General features: G+C 43.9%; 2 protein-coding genes across 10 annotated transcripts in view; one reads left to right on the top strand and one right to left on the bottom strand.

The window, feature by feature from the left end:
• The first annotated feature begins 1,378 nt into the window (after positions 1-1,378).
• On the top strand, positions 1,379-7,897 carry slc2a12 (solute carrier family 2 member 12). 3 transcript variants are annotated; one of them, XM_086017990.1, is made up of 6 exons: positions 1,379-1,486; positions 2,619-2,731; positions 4,811-6,067; positions 6,251-6,373; positions 6,793-6,925; positions 7,001-7,897. In XM_086017990.1, the coding sequence occupies exons 2-6, from the start codon at positions 2,641-2,643 to the stop codon at positions 7,083-7,085; spliced, it is 1,689 nt and encodes a 562-aa protein (XP_085874116.1). In that variant the 5' UTR covers positions 1,379-1,486; positions 2,619-2,640; the 3' UTR covers positions 7,086-7,897. The 3 variants fall into 3 exon arrangements, with proteins under 3 accessions (XP_085874116.1, XP_085874117.1, XP_085874115.1); XM_086017991.1 differs by lacking the exon at positions 1,379-1,486 and having other exon boundaries at positions 2,514-2,731; positions 6,798-6,925; XM_086017989.1 differs by lacking the exon at positions 1,379-1,486 and having other exon boundaries at positions 2,514-2,731.
• A 68-nt stretch (positions 7,898-7,965) lies between these two features.
• Positions 7,966-21,619, bottom strand: part of tbpl1 (TBP-like 1) — a 73,554-nt gene continuing 59,900 nt past the window's right edge. For 4 of the 7 annotated variants that reach the window (XM_086017994.1, XM_086017993.1, XM_086017995.1 and 1 more), the window contains 8 exons: positions 20,212-20,336; positions 19,879-19,949; positions 10,555-10,803; positions 10,037-10,119; positions 9,815-9,878; positions 9,575-9,678; positions 8,878-8,972; positions 7,966-8,704 (listed from right to left, as the gene is read on the bottom strand). In XM_086017994.1, the coding sequence (XP_085874120.1) occupies positions 8,622-8,704; positions 8,878-8,972; positions 9,575-9,678; positions 9,815-9,878; positions 10,037-10,119; positions 10,555-10,689 (564 nt within the window). In that variant the 5' untranslated portion in view covers positions 10,690-10,803; positions 19,879-19,949; positions 20,212-20,336 and the 3' untranslated portion in view covers positions 7,966-8,621. Of the gene's footprint in view, positions 8,705-8,877; positions 8,973-9,574; positions 9,679-9,814; positions 9,879-10,036; positions 10,120-10,554; positions 10,804-11,189; positions 11,603-11,895; positions 12,058-19,878; positions 19,950-20,211; positions 20,337-21,619 lie in introns of those variants that run through there. The other 3 variants (XM_086017992.1, XM_086017998.1, XM_086017997.1) reach the window with 3 other exon arrangements.

The following is a 21,619-nucleotide window of genomic DNA, read 5'->3' as shown; positions in this document are numbered from 1 at the left end:
GGGTTGTGCTACCACTGTTTGTAATGTTGCACGAGAGGAGCAAAATAATAAAAACTCCTGTCAGTATTCAGCATATTAGACTAATATTGATTTTTAATTTTAGTTCGGAGTTCCGTAGATGATATTTGATTCACAGCAAAAATGGAGTACCAAAGATATTCCAATAGATGTCACTGTTTTCATGACTTTTGACAACCACGATAGTACATCGTGTACACGTTTTTGCAGTAATATTTTTAATACAATTTAGGAAGATTGTGTATTGGTTTTTAAAACGATGTAAAAATGTCTCGTTGGGAGTTCCTGTCTTTTCTGTACAATTGATTTCAAACTATTTGCACACGGCTACACGAGCAATGCAGAACAGTGACTATTAAAATGCTTGAATTACTTTACACTTCATTTATAAAATATATTTTAGACAGTGGGAAATGTTGGGCCTAAACATTTTCACAGTGCATGATTATTGAACCAGTAGGCCAAATTAAATATTTTTTTCATGTCAAGGGCCAACAGCTTAGATTTTTTTTAAACCAAGTGATTGAACAATAATATTAAGTAGAAAGACACACGTTTATGTGACTTCATGTCTATTTGTTGTTGGTTGTAACATTGCACTGGAAAGATAAATCGATTGCATACAGTATTCAGACAAGACCAACCAATTTTTTGTCCGTTTTCTTCATTTAAAGTCTGTTTAGCCGAAACGCTGATCCTCACCACTTGCCTGCCTCGCACACACCAACTTGCTCCACTCACAAAGCTGATGTGCCCACACTTATTGACTGCACCATTTTCACCAAGTTCCATTAGGAAAAAATAAAGTAGCTTGTGTATGAAAATGAGCCGTGACCTTTGGACGGCAGGCTAATATGCTTCCTGCAATAAGAATGTCAGATAAGAAACAGTCAGATATGACATGATGAATCTATTTTGAGGAAATATTTGCTGAACAAGTAGGAAGCCCCGTTTTTATGCATTACATAAGACGCTCGCAGTGGGAATCTAATGGCTGGGTTCTGAAAACATGACCCTACACTAACTTGAGACAAGTGCAGGCCGGGGGTTTTCAAATGAGGCCTCTTGTTTGTAGTTGCAGTCTGCACGAGTGTTGCTACAGATGCATGATGATATAATAGTCTTAATGATAAAATAATAACCTTAAACTATGATAATTTCCAACGTTAATGGCTTCAAAAAGTCACGGGTTCCACGCAAAATATCACACATTCTGTAAAGTGGCCACATTCTTATGAATTTATGAGCAAGCAGCATCGACATGACTCTTAAAGGCATCTAGGCCAATAGCAACGCAGCATGGGCGTCGATCCGCGCTTCCTATTGGTGTTCACGACTAAAAGAGGCGCGGCCACGGAGGTTGCCCAAAACAAGAGGGCCCACGAGCGAGCAGCGGTGCAAGTCGAGAAAAAAGTTACAAGAAAGGCAATGGAGCGACACACGCGACTCTAAACAAGCCAACAAGCAGGTAGGGGACGACGAACACGCTTTTTTTTTACTCTTTTTTTAAACTTACCGTCAACTCTCGTCGTCACTTTTGGAAGCTTTTGGCCTGACAACCACCGAAAACGTCACGACGTGACGTCAGAAATCGACTCACTATTCGTTTTTTTTTTGTTTTTTTTTTTGAGGGATAATGTGTAACTCTTGGGATCGTCTTTCAACCTTGCCTACCACTGCTCAACAGTAGAAAGAATCAAAAAGAAACAAGGGCCAGGTGTGGTTCACCATTGAAAGTTAGGCCTCTTAAGTTTTTTTTATTTTTATTTTTTTATAGCTGTCCATTTAACAGCATGCATCTAAAAATTTTAGTTTATGATGGAAAAATAAATCCCCGCCCCAAAATTCATAAATCATTTTCCAACATATGATCAAAATGTAACCCTTAACTGTCAAAATAAGTTAATGGTTGTCAATATTTAGACACAAAAAGACTCATTTTCTAAACATGGTCACCAGGGCGAAAGAGGTCAACCACTGAAAAACACCACAACAATAAAAGTTGTGCACTAATTGATTTTTTCATCACTGACTGATGAAAAACCAAGTATTTCCAATTTCATATATTTTCCCAGATAAAAACACAAATCACAGTAATGACAACAAAAAACGATTCATAAACATTTTCCCAAAAGACGTTCCAGAATTACACAGGGCAAATTATTGACACTTGCCTATAATTTCCACAAGAAAAAAAAAGCCTGAAACACTACAGCTACTCATGCTGTCTTTGGGAATAACTAGTACCCCATTGTCACTATTTAAAAAAAAAAAAAGGAAAAAGAATGATGCACATTAATCAACAGAGCAAAAAGGCATCCAATCTTTCTCCCTCCTGAGTGCGTAACTGCTCGCCCCTCCCCTCTGCTCTCCAGAAAGAGGGAAAAAAAATTAAGGGACGCATTTAACTTCAAAAAGGCGGCTTGTTTATTGAACTCTGCAAGCACCCAATCATAGTGTGCCTTGCTTAGAAGTCCCGTCGAAAAAGTGCTAATATTGCCCCTGAGGGTCTTGAAAGATGTGCTGCAAAACAGCTGTCAGTCTGGGGACTTGCCGCTGAATGAATGGATGATTGGGTTTTCCACCTTAACATGTGTTAGGGCCGCTGCTCGCTGCTCACAGATGGACTCCAACAGCCAGACCAAGATGATGTCCCTTCAGCCCTCGGGGAACCCGTCCTGCAAGGACAGCAAAAGAGCCGTGGGCGGCCCAGGTAATACGCAGCGCATCAAAACGTTCTGCTCACAATCGCTTCTTCAACACACGCACGCACGCACGCACGCACGCACGCACGCACGCACGCACGCACGGCCCAGCTCGGCTGTTAACTTCACATTCCCGCCTGTGGGAGTGATGTCACAAATCCGTCTTGTCACGTTTTCCGCACGTTGACGACTCATCAACGTGTCCGTACCGTACTACATAAAGAAAATGACTTTTTACAAATATATAATTAAAGCCAAATTTTAAAATATATGCCATTACAATCGATACAAATGTTAATATACTTTTTGTGCTTATACTTTTTTATTTTTTTAATATTAGGAGCTTTGGAGCTAAGTAATGGAGCCAACTTAAAAGATGCACTTTTTCATTTAGTTGTAATTCTTGAATGCTGTTGATTGTGAATATTTTTTATTATTGTGGTATTATAAACCAATAATAGTCGTAATACTTTATGCAAAAAGTTCTATTTTATGCATGAATGTAAAAAAAAAAAATCTTGCTCCCTGCTTCAATTGGTAGCAGGAGTACAGTACATTCGCATTTGAACACAAATATTTGTCTGTGAAAGCAGAAGAGTATAAAAAAGTTTGCAGCGTTTTTTTCTCTACGTTGTGTACGAAAACAGCAAGTCACGTATGTTGGGAATAAAATAGCGACTGGGATAAATGGATCACAGGAATTTTTATAATTTTTTTGAGGGGGGTGAAGTTCTCGAAGTTCTTCATTAGCGACTTGCACAAGTCACATGATTGCAACAGCGTGCTTCTTGTTTACTCTGTGGCCTTTCGTTACTGCTCAGTCAGCACCTTTAAGAGCAAAGATGAACTGTCCTGGAATGTTATTCCACACACAGTGGAAAAGTCTACACACCCCTGTTTGAATGCCAGGTATTTGTACTACTGTATTTAAAAAAAAAAATGAGACAAATGTTAATCATTTTACAACTTTTTCCCATCATTAATGTGACCTATAAACTACAACTCCATTGAATTAAAAAAAAAAATAGAGGGGAGGTAAAAGTAATCAAGTGAAGTAATGTGGTTGCATAAGTGTGCACTCTCTCCTGTAACTCAATCATCTAATCACATAATTCCAACTCGTGTCAATGGGACTTGGTACACACCTGCCACCATTCTGAGTGCCTCTGATGAACCGCGACTAAAGTTCAGATGTTCTTGCAGGCTTTTTTAGCAGAAGCCTGAAGGTTTTGTGCTAACACTGACTGTTAATGGGAACTGGTCATAATTCCCTTCACCTCGTCCAACGCGCCAGAGTTCCACATTCTCCCACGTGTGTTTAGGAGTTTGTTATGGTGCAACAGATCCAAGGTAGAACATTTTGTCTTCATTTCAAAAGGTACAATATGTTTGGCCCCTAGCATGCAGGAACAAAGCAGATGAATCTTGACAGGTGATTTTAAAAAAAAAAAAAAAAAAAAAAAACTGAACACATTACACACAACAGTAAAGACAAACATGCATGGGCTACAACCGTGCCTGTTTGAAATACTAAAACCGCAAAACAAACACACACCTGCCTCACTCCGTCAAGCGCCGGTGCTAGTTAAGCCTGGCGGCGTTTAAAGTCCAATCGAAGTGCATACTTGCCTGCTCATTCATGCATTAAAGCTTCTGACGACACAAAATATGCACCACCTAAAACCTTCGCCGACCAACACGACCTGCGGCAAAACAAACAAGTTGCGTCATATTATAAAAAAGCGGTTTTTTTGTGTGTTTTTTTTTAAACTTCTGCACATTTCTCCAAATAAGAGGTGAGGCATCTTGCCTCAAGCTGTTCATTGCCATTCACAGTCGAAGTTGTCTGTAAAATTGATAAAAGAGACTCGAACATTTGTCTATTCAAACATGAAAATATTCAACCAAACCATATAATGTTGGTATCTAGCGTCTGTCTTCTAGCGTGAGGCTAACCTATAATGCCAGTCGCCACGGTCTGGCGACGGAAATGAGCCTTTTGAACATACACGGAGCATCAACACATACAAAGAGAGCATGCAAGCACGACTCACAGGCGCATATTGTCTCCGCTTGTCGTCCGCCAGGCTGCAGCTGGCTGGTGGTGGCAGCGGCCGCGTCGGCGTCGCTGAGCGGCCTGATGCTGGGCTACGAGATGGGCCTGACGTCGGGCGTGCTGCTGCAGCTGCGCGGCGTCCTGTCGCTGTCGTGCCGCCAGCAGGAGCTGCTGGTCAGCTCGCAGCTGCTGGGCGCGCTGCTCATCTGCCTGGCCGGCGGCCCCGTCCTGGACCGCTACGGCCGCCGCCGCTCCCTGCTGCTGAGCGCCGCCCTGGTGGTGGGCGGTACGCTGCTGCTCATGGTCGCCACCTCGTTGGCGACCTTGGCGTTGGGTCGCGCGGTGGTGGGCATGGGCACGTCGCTGTCGGGCACGGCGGCGTGCCTGTACATCGCCGAGATCTCGCCGCGGGAGCGGCGGGGCCTGCTGGTGACGCTGTACGAGCTGATGCTGGTGGTGGGCGTCATGTTGGGCTTCGGCTGCAGCTGCGCCTTCGCCGCCACGCCCCACGGATGGGTGTACACGTTTGGACTGGTCATCCCTCCGGCGCTGGTACAGATAGGCGCCCTCGCCTTCCTCCCGCCCAGTCCGAGGTTCCTGGTGGCGCGGGGCCAGCCGGAGCGGGCCAGGGAGGTTCTGGCGCGCATGCGGGGCGGCGCCAAAGAACAGGTGGAGGAAGAACTCCGGGATATCCAAATGGGGCTGAAGGAGGAGTCGGAGCACAGCTTCGTGGAGCTTTTCGGCGCCAAGTCCAACCTGCGGTCGCGGCTCCTGACGGGCGTGGCGCTGGTTTTCCTCCAGCAGGCCACAGGGCAGCCCAACATCCTGTCCTACGCGTCGCCCCTGCTGCGCGGCGTGGGCTTCCGCAGCGATGCCGCCGCCACCCTGGCGTCCACCGGTTTCGGCGCCGTCAAGGTGGCGGGCACCATCCCGGCCGTGCTGCTGGTGGACCGCGTGGGGCCCAAGAGCTTCCTGTGTGTGGGCGCAGCGGCCATGGGGATGTCGCTGGCGGCGCTGGGCGCGCTCACCCTGCAGAGTCACACGCAACTGTCCAGCCTGTGCGTCAGCCACCCGCCGGCCAACCGCACCGCCGTCTCGTGGGACCGCGACGCGAGCGACAATGACACGCAACTCTTTCTCACGAGCGCCCCCGTCTGGCGGACGGAGGACGGCGGCGCCGGGTCGGGGCGAAGCGGGCCCGTGGACGACGAGTCCTCTTCGCTCAAGTGGGCGTCGCTCATCAGCTTGCTGGTGTTTGTGGCCGCCTTCTCCATCGGCCTGGGGCCAAGTGAGTAGCGTCCGTTGGCTCCAAATCGTGCATTATTTCACTGAACCCGCAAGCATTTGTTGTACTGCGCTGTGAGCAACTTACACACGTTATCGACCAACAACTACAGCCGTGTTAGATCATCAGGTGCTGCCATGCACAACTTCACACGCTGGTTTGTGTGTGCGCGTTTTGACTTGCCAGTGGTGTACGTGGTGGTCAGCGAGATCTTCCCGATGGGCGTCCGAGGGCGAGCCGTGTCGGCGGTGTCGGCCGTCAACTGGGCCACCAACCTGCTCATCTCCATGACCTTCCTCACCATGACGGGTGCGTTTACGCTCCAAATCTCCAGAGCTGCTCATCATCGGATACCGCCGTCAACATATTGACGGTCGCAATGTCAAAGCACATGACAAACAAATGACTCTGCAGTATACTGTAGTAGTTTTTTTTTTTTTTTTTTTTAAAGGGTATTTTCCAAATACAAGTATTGTGAAAATATTTCAAATATATTGGTTACTTTATCTATAAATAATGTCAGTACCGTTTCTAGACCGTGCTATACCACTTTAATACGGACGAATTCCTCACAGTCAAGCCTTACTATCTTGGCCAAGTGCAGAATGTTCCATACATTATTGGACTGCAGTACACTGCACAGCCGTTCCTAATTAAGTACATTTTTTACACGCGTGTACACGCCCGAGGCAAGCATACCACTCGTAAATGTTTCTGTATTTTTCCAGAGAAGGTAGGCGTTCCGAACATGATGTTCCTGTACGCCGCCATGAGCTTCGTCTTGCTGGTGTTTGTCATCCTCTGGGTGCCCGACACCCGAGGACGCACCCTGGAGGAAATCTCAAAAGAACTGGCAAAAAAGTGAGTTGCCGCTGGATTCGACAGCTCCCGGCGCTACTAGTCAAGTGGCCTCATCTGTGGTTTTCATTTACCCAGGAAGCACTTTGAATTCAGCCTGTGCAAAAAGGTCCAAAATCAGGAGAGCAGAATGTCCAGGGAGATGCCCCCGAACATCCTGTGACCGAAGCGGACAACATTCAACGCACTCCACGCAACAAAGATGACATGAATTAAAACTCATTCATTGCCGGTCGTTTTCAATGCTGCGTTCTGCATATTGCCAGCAGACGTTTTAGAGCATTTTCTCTCCTTTCATGGCACGCACAATATTGCCGTCTGTGACACTAAAAGCACTGGAATTTACTTAAAACACAGAGTAGACTATTCAATAGGGGAAAATAGTCCCATGAACTGCATCATCCTGCCACTATCTTAACACTTTCTATGACAACGCAACGCATCCGGTTTATAACGTGTATGCAGACTGATTTTTTTAACTTAGGTAAATACTTGCAATCCCTTTAATCAAATCATTAAAAAAAAATGTTTTTAACTTTTCCTATATTTAGGCAGTGTTAATGTTCAAACTGCATGTTACAGTGGTTTATATTTTGAAATGTACTTTTTAGGATTGAAAAAAACAAGTTTTTTTTTTTTATGACTGCGTAGACCTACTACGCAACTGTATTTTTTATGTTGGCCATTATGGTACTTGATGTAAATGTTTGTGCTGCTCTCAATCCAAAAGTGATTCAACACCACCACCTTCAGGACTGTGTTCATCTTTGCAGTGGTTCAAAAACGGAATTTCACAAACTGGGCAAGACCCTCTTCCACGCCTACCTGTTGAAAACCAGACTGTACTTGTTGTATATATTCGTCGGTGACAGACTACGGTTGGATTCCGGATCAATAATTTCAACATCTGCGGCAGTGAATGAGTTACAAAGGCAAATTTCCATACAACATTAAAACTTTTGATTAGAAAATGTTGCACTTGTGTCTTGCCTAACTGGATTCCTACATCTAAATGTTCTAAATTCTCTCTAACAGACAGCTGCTTAATTTATGACATCTTTATTTTTATATAAAATACAAAAGAGTCACACATCTTTAGGTGGTGGAAAAACATAGCGGAGCCGAGACAAGAACGTCGTCGCACACGATAGCTCCGAGCAATTTTTCACGGATTGCATGACGTCGACCGCAATTAAAAGTATTGTGGATAAAAGTCGAGTGAGTTTGGAGATTCACATGAGCACAATTAAAATGTCATCTCGCCCGTCATGTCAGCACCACTTGAACTGAAACGGAGCTTTAATTTGCAGTTTGTAGCTTTGAAAACCTTCTCAACCTGCAAATGTTATCCTATACACACACAGGGTCAATCCTGGAATAATAATACAAAATAATATTTACAATTTACAGCGAGTGTGTCAAAATGTACAAGAGTTTAGTGTATGTCACCGCTGTCAAGTGAAGAGCTGAACATTAGAGATCCAGGGAGGTTTATCGTTTTCCGTGGACGGAGAAAATTGTCGACTTCCCGGTTGCCTGTTCTGATGGGCTGACACCAGTTTTTGAACGCGACCTTGTTTTTTTTTTGTTTTTTTCACTTCTATACCGACGGCGAGTCCACAGGAAGCGGTCCGTGTTGGCGTCAGTTGTAAAACCCGCAATCCACGAGAGAAGACCTACGCTGAATTGGAAGCGCTCCTCACTTGCAAAGCGGCTTCTTGCACTCAAACAGGAGCGGGTACACCTGCTCCACCGCTGTGGCCACGTTCTGCACGTTTGGTCCTGGCGGGGTCAACGGTGACAAGGAGCAACAAATTAAGACCGCAGTGGCATCTTGGTAGTCAATTATCCCACGCTACAATTCCTCCAGGGATCAGGATTATTGATGCAATGTGACCTGCATGCTTGAGATGTGAGTTTCATGTTGATGACTGAGCTGTGTGCGTGTAAGGTACCTGTGACTGTGAGGCTGCCCGTGGAGAACACCTGGATGGTGGCCTTGATGGTTTTGATCCTGTAGGTGGCAGCGGGGTGGAGCTCGGGCTCATAACTAACACAAAACATTTTTCACTCATTAGCCGTATTTTCCACGCAGCCTGAGGACATCCACATGATTTATATTGGGGGGGATCTCCCTTGAAATCCGATAAACGATCTAACTGGTTTCCCTTAAGCCATTTACTCTATCTGATATCCTTCCTAAGATCCATGTACTAGTACGCTGTGTCCTCACTAGTAGGGAAAACCTTGGCATACTAGTCAGACAACAAGTTACTAGTGAGGCAAAACTCTGCACTTGTTGACAAATGTGTGCTAAATGACGACTTATTTTCTAACATTCTACTAGAAATTCTATTAGTGCACGGATGTCAACAGAATGGGGGAAAGTGTGGGGAAAAAAGTTTCCACTGGTGCAACCGAGCAGTTCTAGCGTGTTGAGTTGTCTTACAAGTGAGAACGAGGAGCGTATTAGAGCATGGATGTTGTGCTGCATACCAGGGATAAACCAATAGATGGCTTTTCAGAGGTGCACCAATTTTCAAAGTTCCTCTCCGATCTGGCCAGTAGAGGTCACACTTAGTCCATATATTTACAAAAGCTACAAAGCGCGGTGCTGGGGATGAAAAGTGCGTGAATGTGCTGCCCACCCACCTGGCAATAGGCCGGTTCTTCTTGGTGAAGTCCACCAGGTGGATGGCAAAGGGCATGGAGCACACGGCCAGCACGTTCACCACCTTGAAGGCCGAGAACCTCACCTGAACACAACACTCGGTAACATCAAATGTGCAGCTATTGCTATTGCTTTTACTTATCAAAGTCGAAAATTATAGTGGAGAACGTGGGATGAATATTGATCAGTTATTCGTCCGTGGTAGAAGTGACGGTTCCCACCTTGAAGCCAATTTTTTGCAGACATCGTGCCAACCGGCGAGCACCTTGCTTCGCCTCTTCCTCGCTGAAAGGCAGAATAGTGCGGAAAGCGATTAGTTTGTCACACCAAAGGTCAATGCTGATCAGCAAAATCCCTGATAAAGCAATTCGATCTACATTTCTTTCCATGCAGGTCAGCACCTTCTGCTTTAACATGAAGCATTTGTGACCAGTCATTTCTACCTTGTTGCTCCAGTGCAGATAATCTTCCCCGAGGACCAGATGGAAGCGGTTATCTTGGGTTTACGAAGCTTCATGAGGACTTTCTGAAACACACAAAATGTTTTGGGGTTTATTTGCTTAAAAAGCCACTGCATACTTTTACTAAACAGTAACTGCTCATACTTTTGTTGCCCATTTTCAACATCCTATGCATACTTAAAATATGGAGCACATTTAAGGTGAACATGTTGCTGTGGCCTTAAACGACAGTTCTAATTTCTCACATGGCCCTTTTGAAAAATCAACTGAAGAGCATGAAGCAAAAAATCTGTGGACCTAGCATAGACCCTTGCGGAACACCACCAATATCTAGGGTCATCTGTTTACAGCAGAGTTCTACTCCTACTGCACAGCAAACATTTCGAGTGCAATCAAATGGAAAAACCGTCAGCATGTATCTTACAATACATCGTGTGACACTCAAAGTGAGGAGGACCCTGTGCAGTTATTTTGAGCGATTCAATCCCAAACATCCTTACCCCCACCTCCGGCTTGTAGATGACATTGGTTCCCTCCAGGGCGATGGTGCGCAGGTTGAGGTGGCACCTGGTCCTGAATGTCGCCACCACGTTGGTGACGATGATATCCAGTGTGTCATCATTGCTGGAATCCATGAAGGAAGTGTGTGCGTGTGTGATTGCGTGTTGCACGGAGAGGACCACACGGGGCTCACACCTCACTCATTCGCCATTATCATGACGTGAAACGCCCGTCGCGCGGGTTCAAGCCTGGGGGAAAAAATAATAGTTTATTATCATTTATTTTTCCACTAATAATGGTACATATACACTTGACAACTTCATTGGAGGGGAAAAATATATATTTTTTTTTTACAGAGGGAAGTTACGATAAGCAACCGATGTTGTTCTACAGGTTCACTTTTAACCCACCTTCCTTCCTATTCGACTTATCTACCTTAACCTACCTACCTGACTGGTCAATTTAGCAACATACCCATCCAGCGATTGACCGACCAACCAGACTTCCCTTGCTGTTGACTGACTTGACCTATCTTGACAACATTCCTACCTTCTTGCAACAAACTTGAGATCTGCTAACATACCCACCAACCTATCATCTAACCTGCATAACTAGTAACAATATAGCAACTTACCTAGACATGTAAATGTTTTTTTTTAAAATCTTTTTTTGAATATCCAGCTCCCCCTGATGCTTAGTCACTTCCTAGCCCGGCAGCACAACAAGCGCGCGTCGACCGTCGTCCCTTTACTACAAAACCTCAACGCAAAGCGAATTAAAGCAGTGAGCGTGCATCACAGGTCCATTTAGCCAAAGCGTTTCGTCTCCTCAGCTCCCAAACACAAAGACTGTGTTACACTTGGCTGTTGGGCTTTGTGGGAACTCTCACGGGCAGCTATCGCGACCCTCCCGTCCGATTAATCACGACAGACGCTTTGATCAATAAACGTAATAGTCGAATCGGGACGGAATTGCGCATATTTACGCGCACATTGACGTCAAACTCGGGCTTGATGTATTGGTTAGCTGGGAGGCTAGGCTAGGCTAAGCTCGCTTGTGGAGGAGGGGGGTGGGGGGTTGATGCAGTATTATCTATCTTGTGATCGCTATCCAGTTGCAAACTAGCCGCGACGCAACACCCCGGACACAAATGATCGTAGCGTTGTGACTTAAAAATTGACAGAAACGAACGTATAAAACCACTAGAGGGCTACGAAGTATGAATGAAAAGTTGTTAGCATCTGGGGCTAGCAGTCTAGCCGCCTTCAGATGTCGCGGAGGATTTTCCAAGTCCATGATGAATGTTTGTTTTCATGCTGCCTTTGAATCGATTTCGATACCTCATCCGCTTGTCAATGCGGGAGCGCCCAAACTTGAACCAGCCCCGTCAACCGGATTGTTGATTCCCTTCGCGCAGGTTGCGGAAAGAAAATACAAATGACTGCGCCACCTCCTAGCCAAACAACTTCCGGGTGTCGTTTACAAAGTAAAAGTTACGAACGTGGCCAACGGCAAGTGGGCTTCCGGTCTCAGCCTTCAGAATAACAGCACTTGGCTTTCTCATTTTAAAGGATTTAAACAAGCAATTCACTCTAGACACAGCCAACGGGATATTATGTACCAGACCCACTGGCAATAGGTGAAAAGCCGCAATACAGAGTATATAAATACAGTATAGTACATTTTTTTAACATGTACAAAATTAAATCTTTTTTTAAAAAGTAGTTGAATGTGTGTTGTTCCTCCTAATAAAATGAAGTGCAAGTGAGTTATTGTGTTTACAAATGTTTCTCAAATGCCAATACCACACTTAGCCCGGCTTGCGTTGACGACATTGGCAAACAACAACGTGGCGCGTTCCGTTATGTGTTTACTCTGCACTTGACATTTAAAATGTGGCGATTTAACTACATCTCCGAAGGGGGGGGGGGGGGAGTGGGGAGGAACAGCTGCTCTGGAAAGGTTCTGGAGAGGCTACAAAACCAAAGAGGGGAGCGGGGATACTGTTTACAGGCCAGTGGGAATGTTTGTGTTCTCAATGAGAGAATTGGGCCTTATGAATGAGTGTAGTGAAGAGAAATCTATCTTTATAATTCACATTCAATCTGCAAAAGAATGTCGTTGAGATGTCCCAAGATTTACGGGGGGTGCTGATGCTAACCTTTTCCTTGGGTCATACCACATAGAAAGTAAACATGCAGATGTGAGCACTTGCACAGCATTGCTTGCAGATATAGTATGTGTAAGAATAAACAACTGGTCCATCATTGGGACACTGTAGTCCCTTCATATTGTGGATTTTCACCAATTGCAAGTGGGACTAGAACGGATCCCTGGAGCGGAGGTTAACTACACTGGTTCCCTAATGAATATGCACAATTAGATGGCTGTCATTTTAAAGATTGTGTGTGTGTGCGTGTGTTTGTGTGCGTGCATGCGCGCTCATGACAAAGATGAACGGTGTGTGAGTCAATCCAGCAGCATGCCGGACCGGTGCAGCTCTGGGATCTGCCAAGTGTAAACAGAGACGTGGGAACGACCGAGCCTGTTTACATCATTTCCATTCTTAGTGGGACCACTAGAGCACACCGCACGCACACGCATGCACTATTCAAATTGCAACTTTATTATCAGTTTCATATTTATGGACCAGTAGCTACCGACCTACCCACGGACCCATTCCCAGACATCAGCATTAAGGCGGGCTCCATTATTATCATTAGCTACCCTACAGAGAGCACTTTGCTCCATATTTTCGATGCTACCATACTCTATTAGCGCATCACTGCTGCTCCCAGTCAATAGTTCTGAATGGTGCCCTTTGTGACAAACACTGGCAAGTACATATGCATAGACGCCATCTTGAGTACGTCGGCGCCGCAGCCTTAGTGGATGTGGTAAAAGTCAAGATCACCTCGTTCACTTGCTCATAATCCATTGGATTAATACTTAACCATTGCTTTTGATTGTTTTATGTCATTCTAACTCTGAATAATAAATAAAATATTGCTCTTGAAATTTGCAATCGGAATCGCTGACGGAAGCCATTTAAAATCAGAGGCGCACCGGCCTATAGACGGGTACTATTTTTTTCCCTCCTGAAAAAAAAGGCAAATGACGGACGACGGAAGGGCAACCACGCTGCAGACGGATGAAGAATAACGGACGCTCAAGTTTTACAGCACATTATTTCGAGTAAGGCTTTTTCAGATAAGATTGGCCATCCATCACCCCCAAAAAAATCACACTATTTCTTTATATTATACTGTATACTAAATTGTCTGATTAATTTGACATTAATATTTCACAACACAAAAATAGCTACTATAATAACTGTAGCAAAGTGTTATTTCTTCAGTGTTGTCCCATCAAAAGATCAAATATTTACAAAATGCGAGAGGTTTGTGAGCCAAGCTAGGCAGATCAGAACAGATACAACAAAAAAGAAAACAATATAAAGTTACGTCCTTTCACGAGGAGTCGACGTGCAGGGAACAAATGGTGCTAACGTCATAGCGGCAGATTTACTGCACTAACATTAACACACCTGCACAAACGTCGAGGAGTGCGTAGCCATGTTTAGACTAGCATTGCAAACGATAACACTGACACATGACCAATCGCTGGCTTGGCTCCAAAGCGCACAAAATAACGATTAAAAAGGAATAACGGCCCATCGCGACTTCAAGCTGGCCGGGATATCTTTAGGATTTTTCTTATTAGTGAGTTGTATGATGGCGATTGTATTCCAAGCCCACCTGCTCAACATTTATCACAGAAATTATGTTGATTTCACGAAATCTTGGCCATCGTTTATTTAAAGTTGAGTCATCCTCTGAGTGTTTTCCGCCACGCCCTTCAAACATCATCACACAATTTATCACCGACAGTTTTATTTCTGACCTCAATGGATATGGATTTGATTTGTGTCAATTAGCATTTCGCCACTTTATCTTTTAGTTCAGCAGGAACATTACGCAACAAAGTAGAGATCCCTCAAAATAGGCTTGTGGCTAAGGCCGGTTGTATTTAATAAACATTAAAAAGATGACATTTTAATGTTGTGTGGTATTTTTTATCAGTTCTTGATCTAACTAGCTCTTTTTTTTGGAGGGGGGGGGAGTTATTTGTTTAATGGTCCTCTTTCTTCAACTGTACACTTGAAGGATTACACCCCAAAAAAACAATTGTTATTTTCTTGTTTGAATTATTTTTGTAAAAACAAATAGACATGAATGCAAAAATGATTTTTTTAAGTTGTTAAAAATACAAATTAATAAAAACCATCCATCCACTATAAGCAAAAATATATCAAATGTATTCAAATAAGCTCCAGCCTCCAAGCACTGCAGTACATAAAAAAGACTAACATGAACTACATTAACTAAATAAAGCACATAAAAAACAACTGTAGCTGAAACTTAAATATATATTGAAGGTAAACAATGACAAACTATAATAGTAATAATAATAATAAAATGAATAACATATACTTTTTAGAGAAACATACTTAAAAAATGCATTGGTATTTTCTTGATTATGTCTATTTTAAAATATTTTTTAGTTTATAAAATCTCACTTTATAATAATTCAATGAATAAATACATGAATAAATAAATAAATAAATAAATAAATAAATGGGTCTTTTTACCAAAATGTTTCCTACAAGTTAGATTATGGAATCGTCCGAAACGAAATCTTTAAATTGGAATTATGATTTCCAACCCAATAGTGTGTGCGTGTGTTTGTGTGTACTTTGAGGAAATGTCTGAATTGGGGGTACAACGGGGTGTGGGAGGTGATGAAATAGAAGGAAGGATGTTTTGGGGGGTGTGTGTGTGTGAGTGTGTGTGTGTGTGTCTAAGTGTTTGGGGGGGGCGAGCTGAGGTGCAGAATGATGGTCGGAAGGGTGTGTGAATGTGTGTGCACAAATGGGTGTGTTTGTGTGCGTGTGCATGTGTGTCCATCCCTATCGATTTGCTTTTGATCATACTGTGTGCGTGTGTGTGCGTGTGTGTGTGGTTTGCATGGGAGATTTGTGCTTTTCAACAGACACACATACACACACACATACTGATATCTAAATTAATGGCCTCCTCGGGGAGTCATCCAAAGGCCACGGGCGTTTGGGAGAAAAGATTCTCGGAAAACGGCTTCATCATCAAAACATTTGCTCATTGCTAACCACATCTTAGCCGTCCACCGAGAGTGAGGCGTGGGCGGCAGGGGTCCACTTGGGTGGAGGGGGGCGGGGCGGGGGAGTTATTACGCTAACCAAATACACCAACGATGTCAAACTTGCGGCATTCGCTCAGCCTAAAACAAAAGATTAGATGAGAAGAAGAAGAAAAGAACAAAAAAGTTCTCAAGCTTCTTCTTGCGCCCGACTCCAAAGCAGGAAGCCATTAAACAGCGCGCCAATAAAAGCATGTCAGATATATCACGTACATCACCACGGGCCTCCATGTAAAATCCAAGCACTGGACTCCCAATTCTCATCGTGCTGCAATTTACAGGCCCACACATTTCTTCCTATTGAGTTGTTGGCTTTCAACAGCAATGTTTCCGCTTTCATTATGAAAAAAAAAGAAAGAAAAAAAGCCTTCCTGGGTAACAGTGTCAACTTAAGTTCTGGAACTTGAACAAGAATGTTGGGTCGTGCACTCACAATGACGGACAATGTAAGCGTTTTCAGTTACAGTAGTGACTTCATTAACGCGAATTTAAAAACAGGAACAGTTTTTGCCACATTTTATGCTTCAATTCAATGGGCAATATGCTGCTCCATCTTATATGTGGCCCCTGTCCACTTGGCAGCAGGATAAGACAAACCAAAGCGATATAAAGCAGAAAAACTCCAATTCCTCAGCAAGCCTCAATAAAATTAGTTGTTCTTCACAGAGAATAAAGATGCCAAGTCTGAGACTATTGTTACATTTTGGTCTACATGTGTCCACAGTTTGTTAAAACATATCAGTTGCTTAAAGAGTAACACAGACGCTATTCATTAGCATGTGTCTATGGCATTTGTATAATGTGTTCACCAGAGCTGGGCTATTGAAGTTTGCCGTCGGAATCACTGACGGAAGCCTGTTTAAAATCAGAAGCGGACTGGCCTATAGACGGGTATTAGTCTCCCCCCCCCCCAAAAAAGGCTCAATTTTTAGTAAAATGCCCAGCTCTGGTGAGAACATTAAGCTAGTGGATCTCTCATATCTCGATGCACCACTGTATATAGTTCATTTGAATATTTTTTAATGCATATATATAAAGTAGTAAAGGAGTCTGTTTTGACTTGTAATATAACTCCGAACCACACGAGGCAAAAGTGAGTCAAAGCAATGGTTGCTGCAGAATTACAAAAGAGCATATTTTACGTTCAGTTTCAGATTTAGAAACCTTTATTCAACTATTTTTTAATAAAGGACAAATGCAAAAAGTGTGGCTAATTTGTAATACAGTTAAAATAATTTGCATATGTATTTTCAAATCAAATGAACAATACTGAGTGATTTACAACGAGAGCACTCGCCCATTTGTCTTTTGGATGCAATGTTTCCCAATTTTGTCAGGGTCACTTCATGTTCATGCTCTTATTTCAACATTGTGAGCCGTGTTCCAGGAAAACGATTACATTAACGCTTTATTCTCAAGTGCGAGTATGCAAGCGCATATCTGTCTTGAGTCCCCCTCGACCCTCCATTCCAAGCCTGTGCAAAGGAAGTACTTGTGATGATGTATGCTGTTTTCGTTGTACTCGGGCTTATTTTCACCGCATTCTTAGAACCAGATTTGAACACCGAATGCACGCTTGGCAGTGGTGGGTTGTGCATTCGGCAGCATCGCAATTATGTTATGGAAAAACAAAACAACGATAACATGACAAAAATATTGAAATAAAATGTGTCAGACTCAGCAGAGATTTTGTTGAAATTAATGTGTGCAGACCACGACAGGACAGAATACATTCATATTCATAATATTCATTGTTTTTCGCTGAGGATGAAGAATATATGCCTGTGAGTATTGTTGTATTGGGCTGCATTGAAACATCGCCACATAGATGCTATCCGTTAGCCCGCCTGTGGTGCTTCCCATTTTGTGTTAGCAAGCAGACTTGTAATCCACTTCATGCAAACAAACGCTTATTTTGAGCAAACGATTGATGGTAGGAGCTGTCAAGTCTCGCCAGAAGAGTGGAAGCCACAAAGGTGTGACCAATCATATTTTCTTCCCTTCTCGCTTGCTGTCCCAATATTTTTATCTATATGATGCGCGTGGATAAGCAGATAGCGCTGGGATCGTGAAGGAGGGAGGCGAAGGAAGGTTAGTTCATCCAAACAAATGTACGCCCGCTTATTTTTACGACTGTCCCATCAGCCATTATCGGCCCTCTGAGTTATGCTGGAGTATAAATACAGAGCCACACCAAGCGCACAGATGACTCGGTGAGTGTTTGTGTGTGCGTGTGTGTGTGTGTGTGTGTGTGTGTGTGTGTGTGGTCATGTGCGTCCTCACCAGCCTTCCACATGCACACAATGCAACGCAATCACTCGGTGGGCCCCAGCCAGAGGAGATAACCACAACAGTTTATTCCATTTCAGCTCTTGTGTCGATTTAGCACTAATGGACACAGAGCGGAGCTAGCGCTTTTATCTTGGCGCTCAATAAAAAGTCAAGTAAAAGAACTGCCGTCTCTCCGGTGGCTTTAGTCCAGGTGAAAAATGCAATAGGTCAGAGCAGCAGGTGGCGCTACTACCATTACAGATTTACGGCCAATCAGAAACCGAAAGAAAGCCACTACTGGAAACAACAATGGCGATTCAAGGAAAAGAGGATGTATTAATGTGACCTGGAGACAGGGGCGAATATGATACAATGCCGCCTTGAGATACGAGTGATTCCACTTACTTAAATGTACTTACGTTTTTCAAGGTACGAGCTGTAGTTCAAGTGATTTTTTTGTTTTGACTTTTGGGCTAAAAATTGTTGTGAACTAAACACAGCTCTGATGTCTATCGTACTAGGACACACAAAGAAGTCTGAAGGACCCATGTCCTAAAATGAGCCTGGAAGTCAGCCATTTTGTTAAAATTCCTCCGGCATCATTAAAGGTTAAAAGGTGATGGCAACAGTGTGTAAGAAAAAGTTTTGTCCTTTTGCATTAGTTTGTACAAGGAAATTAAGAAAAAAAAAAAACTATCAGTGAGGCTGAAAAGTCTTGGATACTGAATGAACATTGGGTGAGAAAAAAAAAAAAGGAGCTAAGTTAGACAAATGAATGTACGTGTTTGTGTATCCCCGTTGATACGTTATCATTCACGACTTGTCTAAACACGTATTGTGGCGTGAACTTTCGATGTGCGGCGAGCACCTGCGCTGGCGGCACGCTCAAGAGCCATGTGGGTGTGCGTGTGTGCGTGTGTGTGTGTCGCCCACGGGGTGGCCACATGTGCGCAAGTGCGAGGTCAAGCGGACAGACGTGACGTCCCGTTTGGCGCAGCAGAGAAATGAGCCGCACGGTTTATTATCTTTAATTAGCATCCGAGGTGGAAAAGATAGATAAGGAGCGCCATTTAGCTGATGGATGTGAACTGTATTGGCCCCCCGGCCCCCGAAATAGACAAAGTGTTGTAAAAAGACCAGAAGAAGAGTGTCATCGGTTTAACTCTCGTTTTGGCTCTTTATTACCGCCACCAATTGCAAAGGAGATATATATTTTTTTATCAGCATTTGTATTATTATTACTACTGTAGAAATGTGCACGCATCACAGCTGCCCAAAAATTCCTCATTTTAGAAGGGTTTTTTTGTGTAATTTTCCCCCAAAATGGCTCAGTAGCACCCTTCTACAAAATGTTCATAAACCTGACCCAACTGTGATTCCCAATGTGCTAGTTCCCCAAATTATTCAATTGTTAAACTCTTATTGTTTACATTATTTTTTTTATTAACAATTACTTATCTTATTTTTATCTTATTTTCGTTTTCACAAGGATTTTCAAAACCAATTCGGTAATTAGCACGAAGGGCTAAGGTTAGCACACATCTGTTTGCAATTAGTCCACAAAGGTGAGATGCTTTAGCATCTGTCCTCGGCGACTAAGTGGACCGGAGCTCAGGTCCCACTCACACGTACAAACAAACACGTGCACACACTAATGAGCTAACACACACACACACACACACAGGGACAGACACTTGTCTGCTTCCTGCCTGTGGGACTCTGGGTTCAGAGGATTTTTGGGGCTCCCTGGAGATTAGTGTGTGTGTGTGCGTGTGTGTGTACACTGAGGCGTCTTTTTATCACGAGTCACATCTCACCTCTTAGTCATCTCCTGTTGGCCTCCGGTAGCATTATGTCGGTGTCTCACGGGACGGCTGAGCCACGCTCTCTTGAAAACACAGATTAAGCTGAGCTGTCATGTGAGGGCTTTGGTTAGGCCCCATAGCAGGTCTTGGCAAAGTTAATATGTTTCACCTATTGTAAAAATGTATCCCTTGTGAAAAACGGCGGTTCACTGTAGACTAATTCCATTTTTATGTCATGTTTATACATAAAGCATAAAGCGACTGGCCAGACTCCAGGCCATGCACTCCTGTGGGCATGTAACACTTAAGCATGCATACAGTAAGTCAAATATTTGTACAAGTTACCTCCCTGTGCATCAGGCTCACTCCCTGGAGACGAAGGAGGAGGCAGAGGAGGAGGAGGAGGCGGTAGCGGTGGATGGTAGTAGCCCAGGACGGGTCTCCATCGTGGGCTCATCTCCCCACGGGACCTGCGAGGAGGAAGGGAGGGAGACGGGTCATGTGGGTAACGTCTCTGGCCCAGTCAACACATCCGCCATATCAGCCGTTTGGGCTTTTGCTTTATCCGCTGATGGGCGGCAGACTGCCGGCCAGGCGCATCTCACACGAGCCTGGTGTTTGTTGGGCCAGCGCGCAGGAAGGCGGACAACGCTGCGTTCAGGGACGACTCCTACGGAATCTCTCTGATAGCGCAACCAAATAAGATAATGAGCGTAGGTCCGTATCAGTGCCCCGTTTGGGAACTCACGAGATATGATGCAGTGAGATCATAATTTAAGAGGGGGGGGGGGGAGGGGGGTTGAGAAAGATTGGCAAGCGTGGTTAAATGGAGACACGCAGTACACATAATATTAGGTACACTTGATCACGTTTTTGCAGTACAAATGCAAATAAAAGAATAATGAATGTAATCATAATAGATTCATTCATCAGCAACAAAATCACTTTCCTTCACCAAATGCATCAAGTAGACAACAATTTGACTTGGCAAACAGCTTAAAAGGCGCAAGCAGACAGTGAATGACCATTAGCAACAACAAATATGTATACATATTTGTACTTGTTAGTGAGCGATTAAGTCTACAATAAGTGATTTTGAGATCCAAACGACTATATTCGGAAGAGGAGAGGGGTTCCAGTTGTTGGTGCCACCAATTACCGTGCTGCTTGTTTTGTAAAATTGGTTGACAAGGACATATTTAATTACATTAGCGGTAAATCATTTCTTAATTTCACTGGCATCTAATTCATGTAAATTTTATACATAGTGATATGATGCCATTATTGACATCATTGCATCCAGCTGCATGTAAATTTGTGAAATTCTTTTTTTTTTTGGGCGAATATTTATTTTTGTTGTATAGGCCAACACACTTGCAGTGTATAAAGTGCTTGTGAGTTGTTTGCGTCTTGGCTGTAAAAGTTTGTTTGCGCTCTACTGTTTTGACTCTGTGTGTTGTGGCTGGACTTTTCGGCTTGGACCAAGAAGAGGATGGAGGTGGGATTGTGGGGTGGGGATTGCGGTGGGAGGGGGGTCACTTTGCAACGAAGGATTTAGTGGAGTGCAGAAGGCTCACACACATAAACACACCCAAAGGCTTCAATGGGAGATAGAAAAGTGAGCAGTGGCCCTCTGCTTTGTTTATAAACTGGAGACTCACTCACGGTGACAGAGACCAGGACTCTGGAACACGCCGCTGTTTCTGGGACCTACCGCCCAGTCTAGCAAACAGGCACATAATGTGCTCATACA

This window comes from Filicampus tigris, chromosome 20 (genome assembly GCF_054856515.1).
Source record: "Filicampus tigris isolate MCC_2025a chromosome 20, RoL_Ftig_1.0, whole genome shotgun sequence".
Classification (NCBI taxonomy): Eukaryota; Metazoa; Chordata; class Actinopteri; order Syngnathiformes; family Syngnathidae; genus Filicampus; species Filicampus tigris.
The sequence above is the reverse complement of the archived record's forward strand: the minus strand, read 5'-3'. Positions and strand labels throughout refer to the sequence as shown.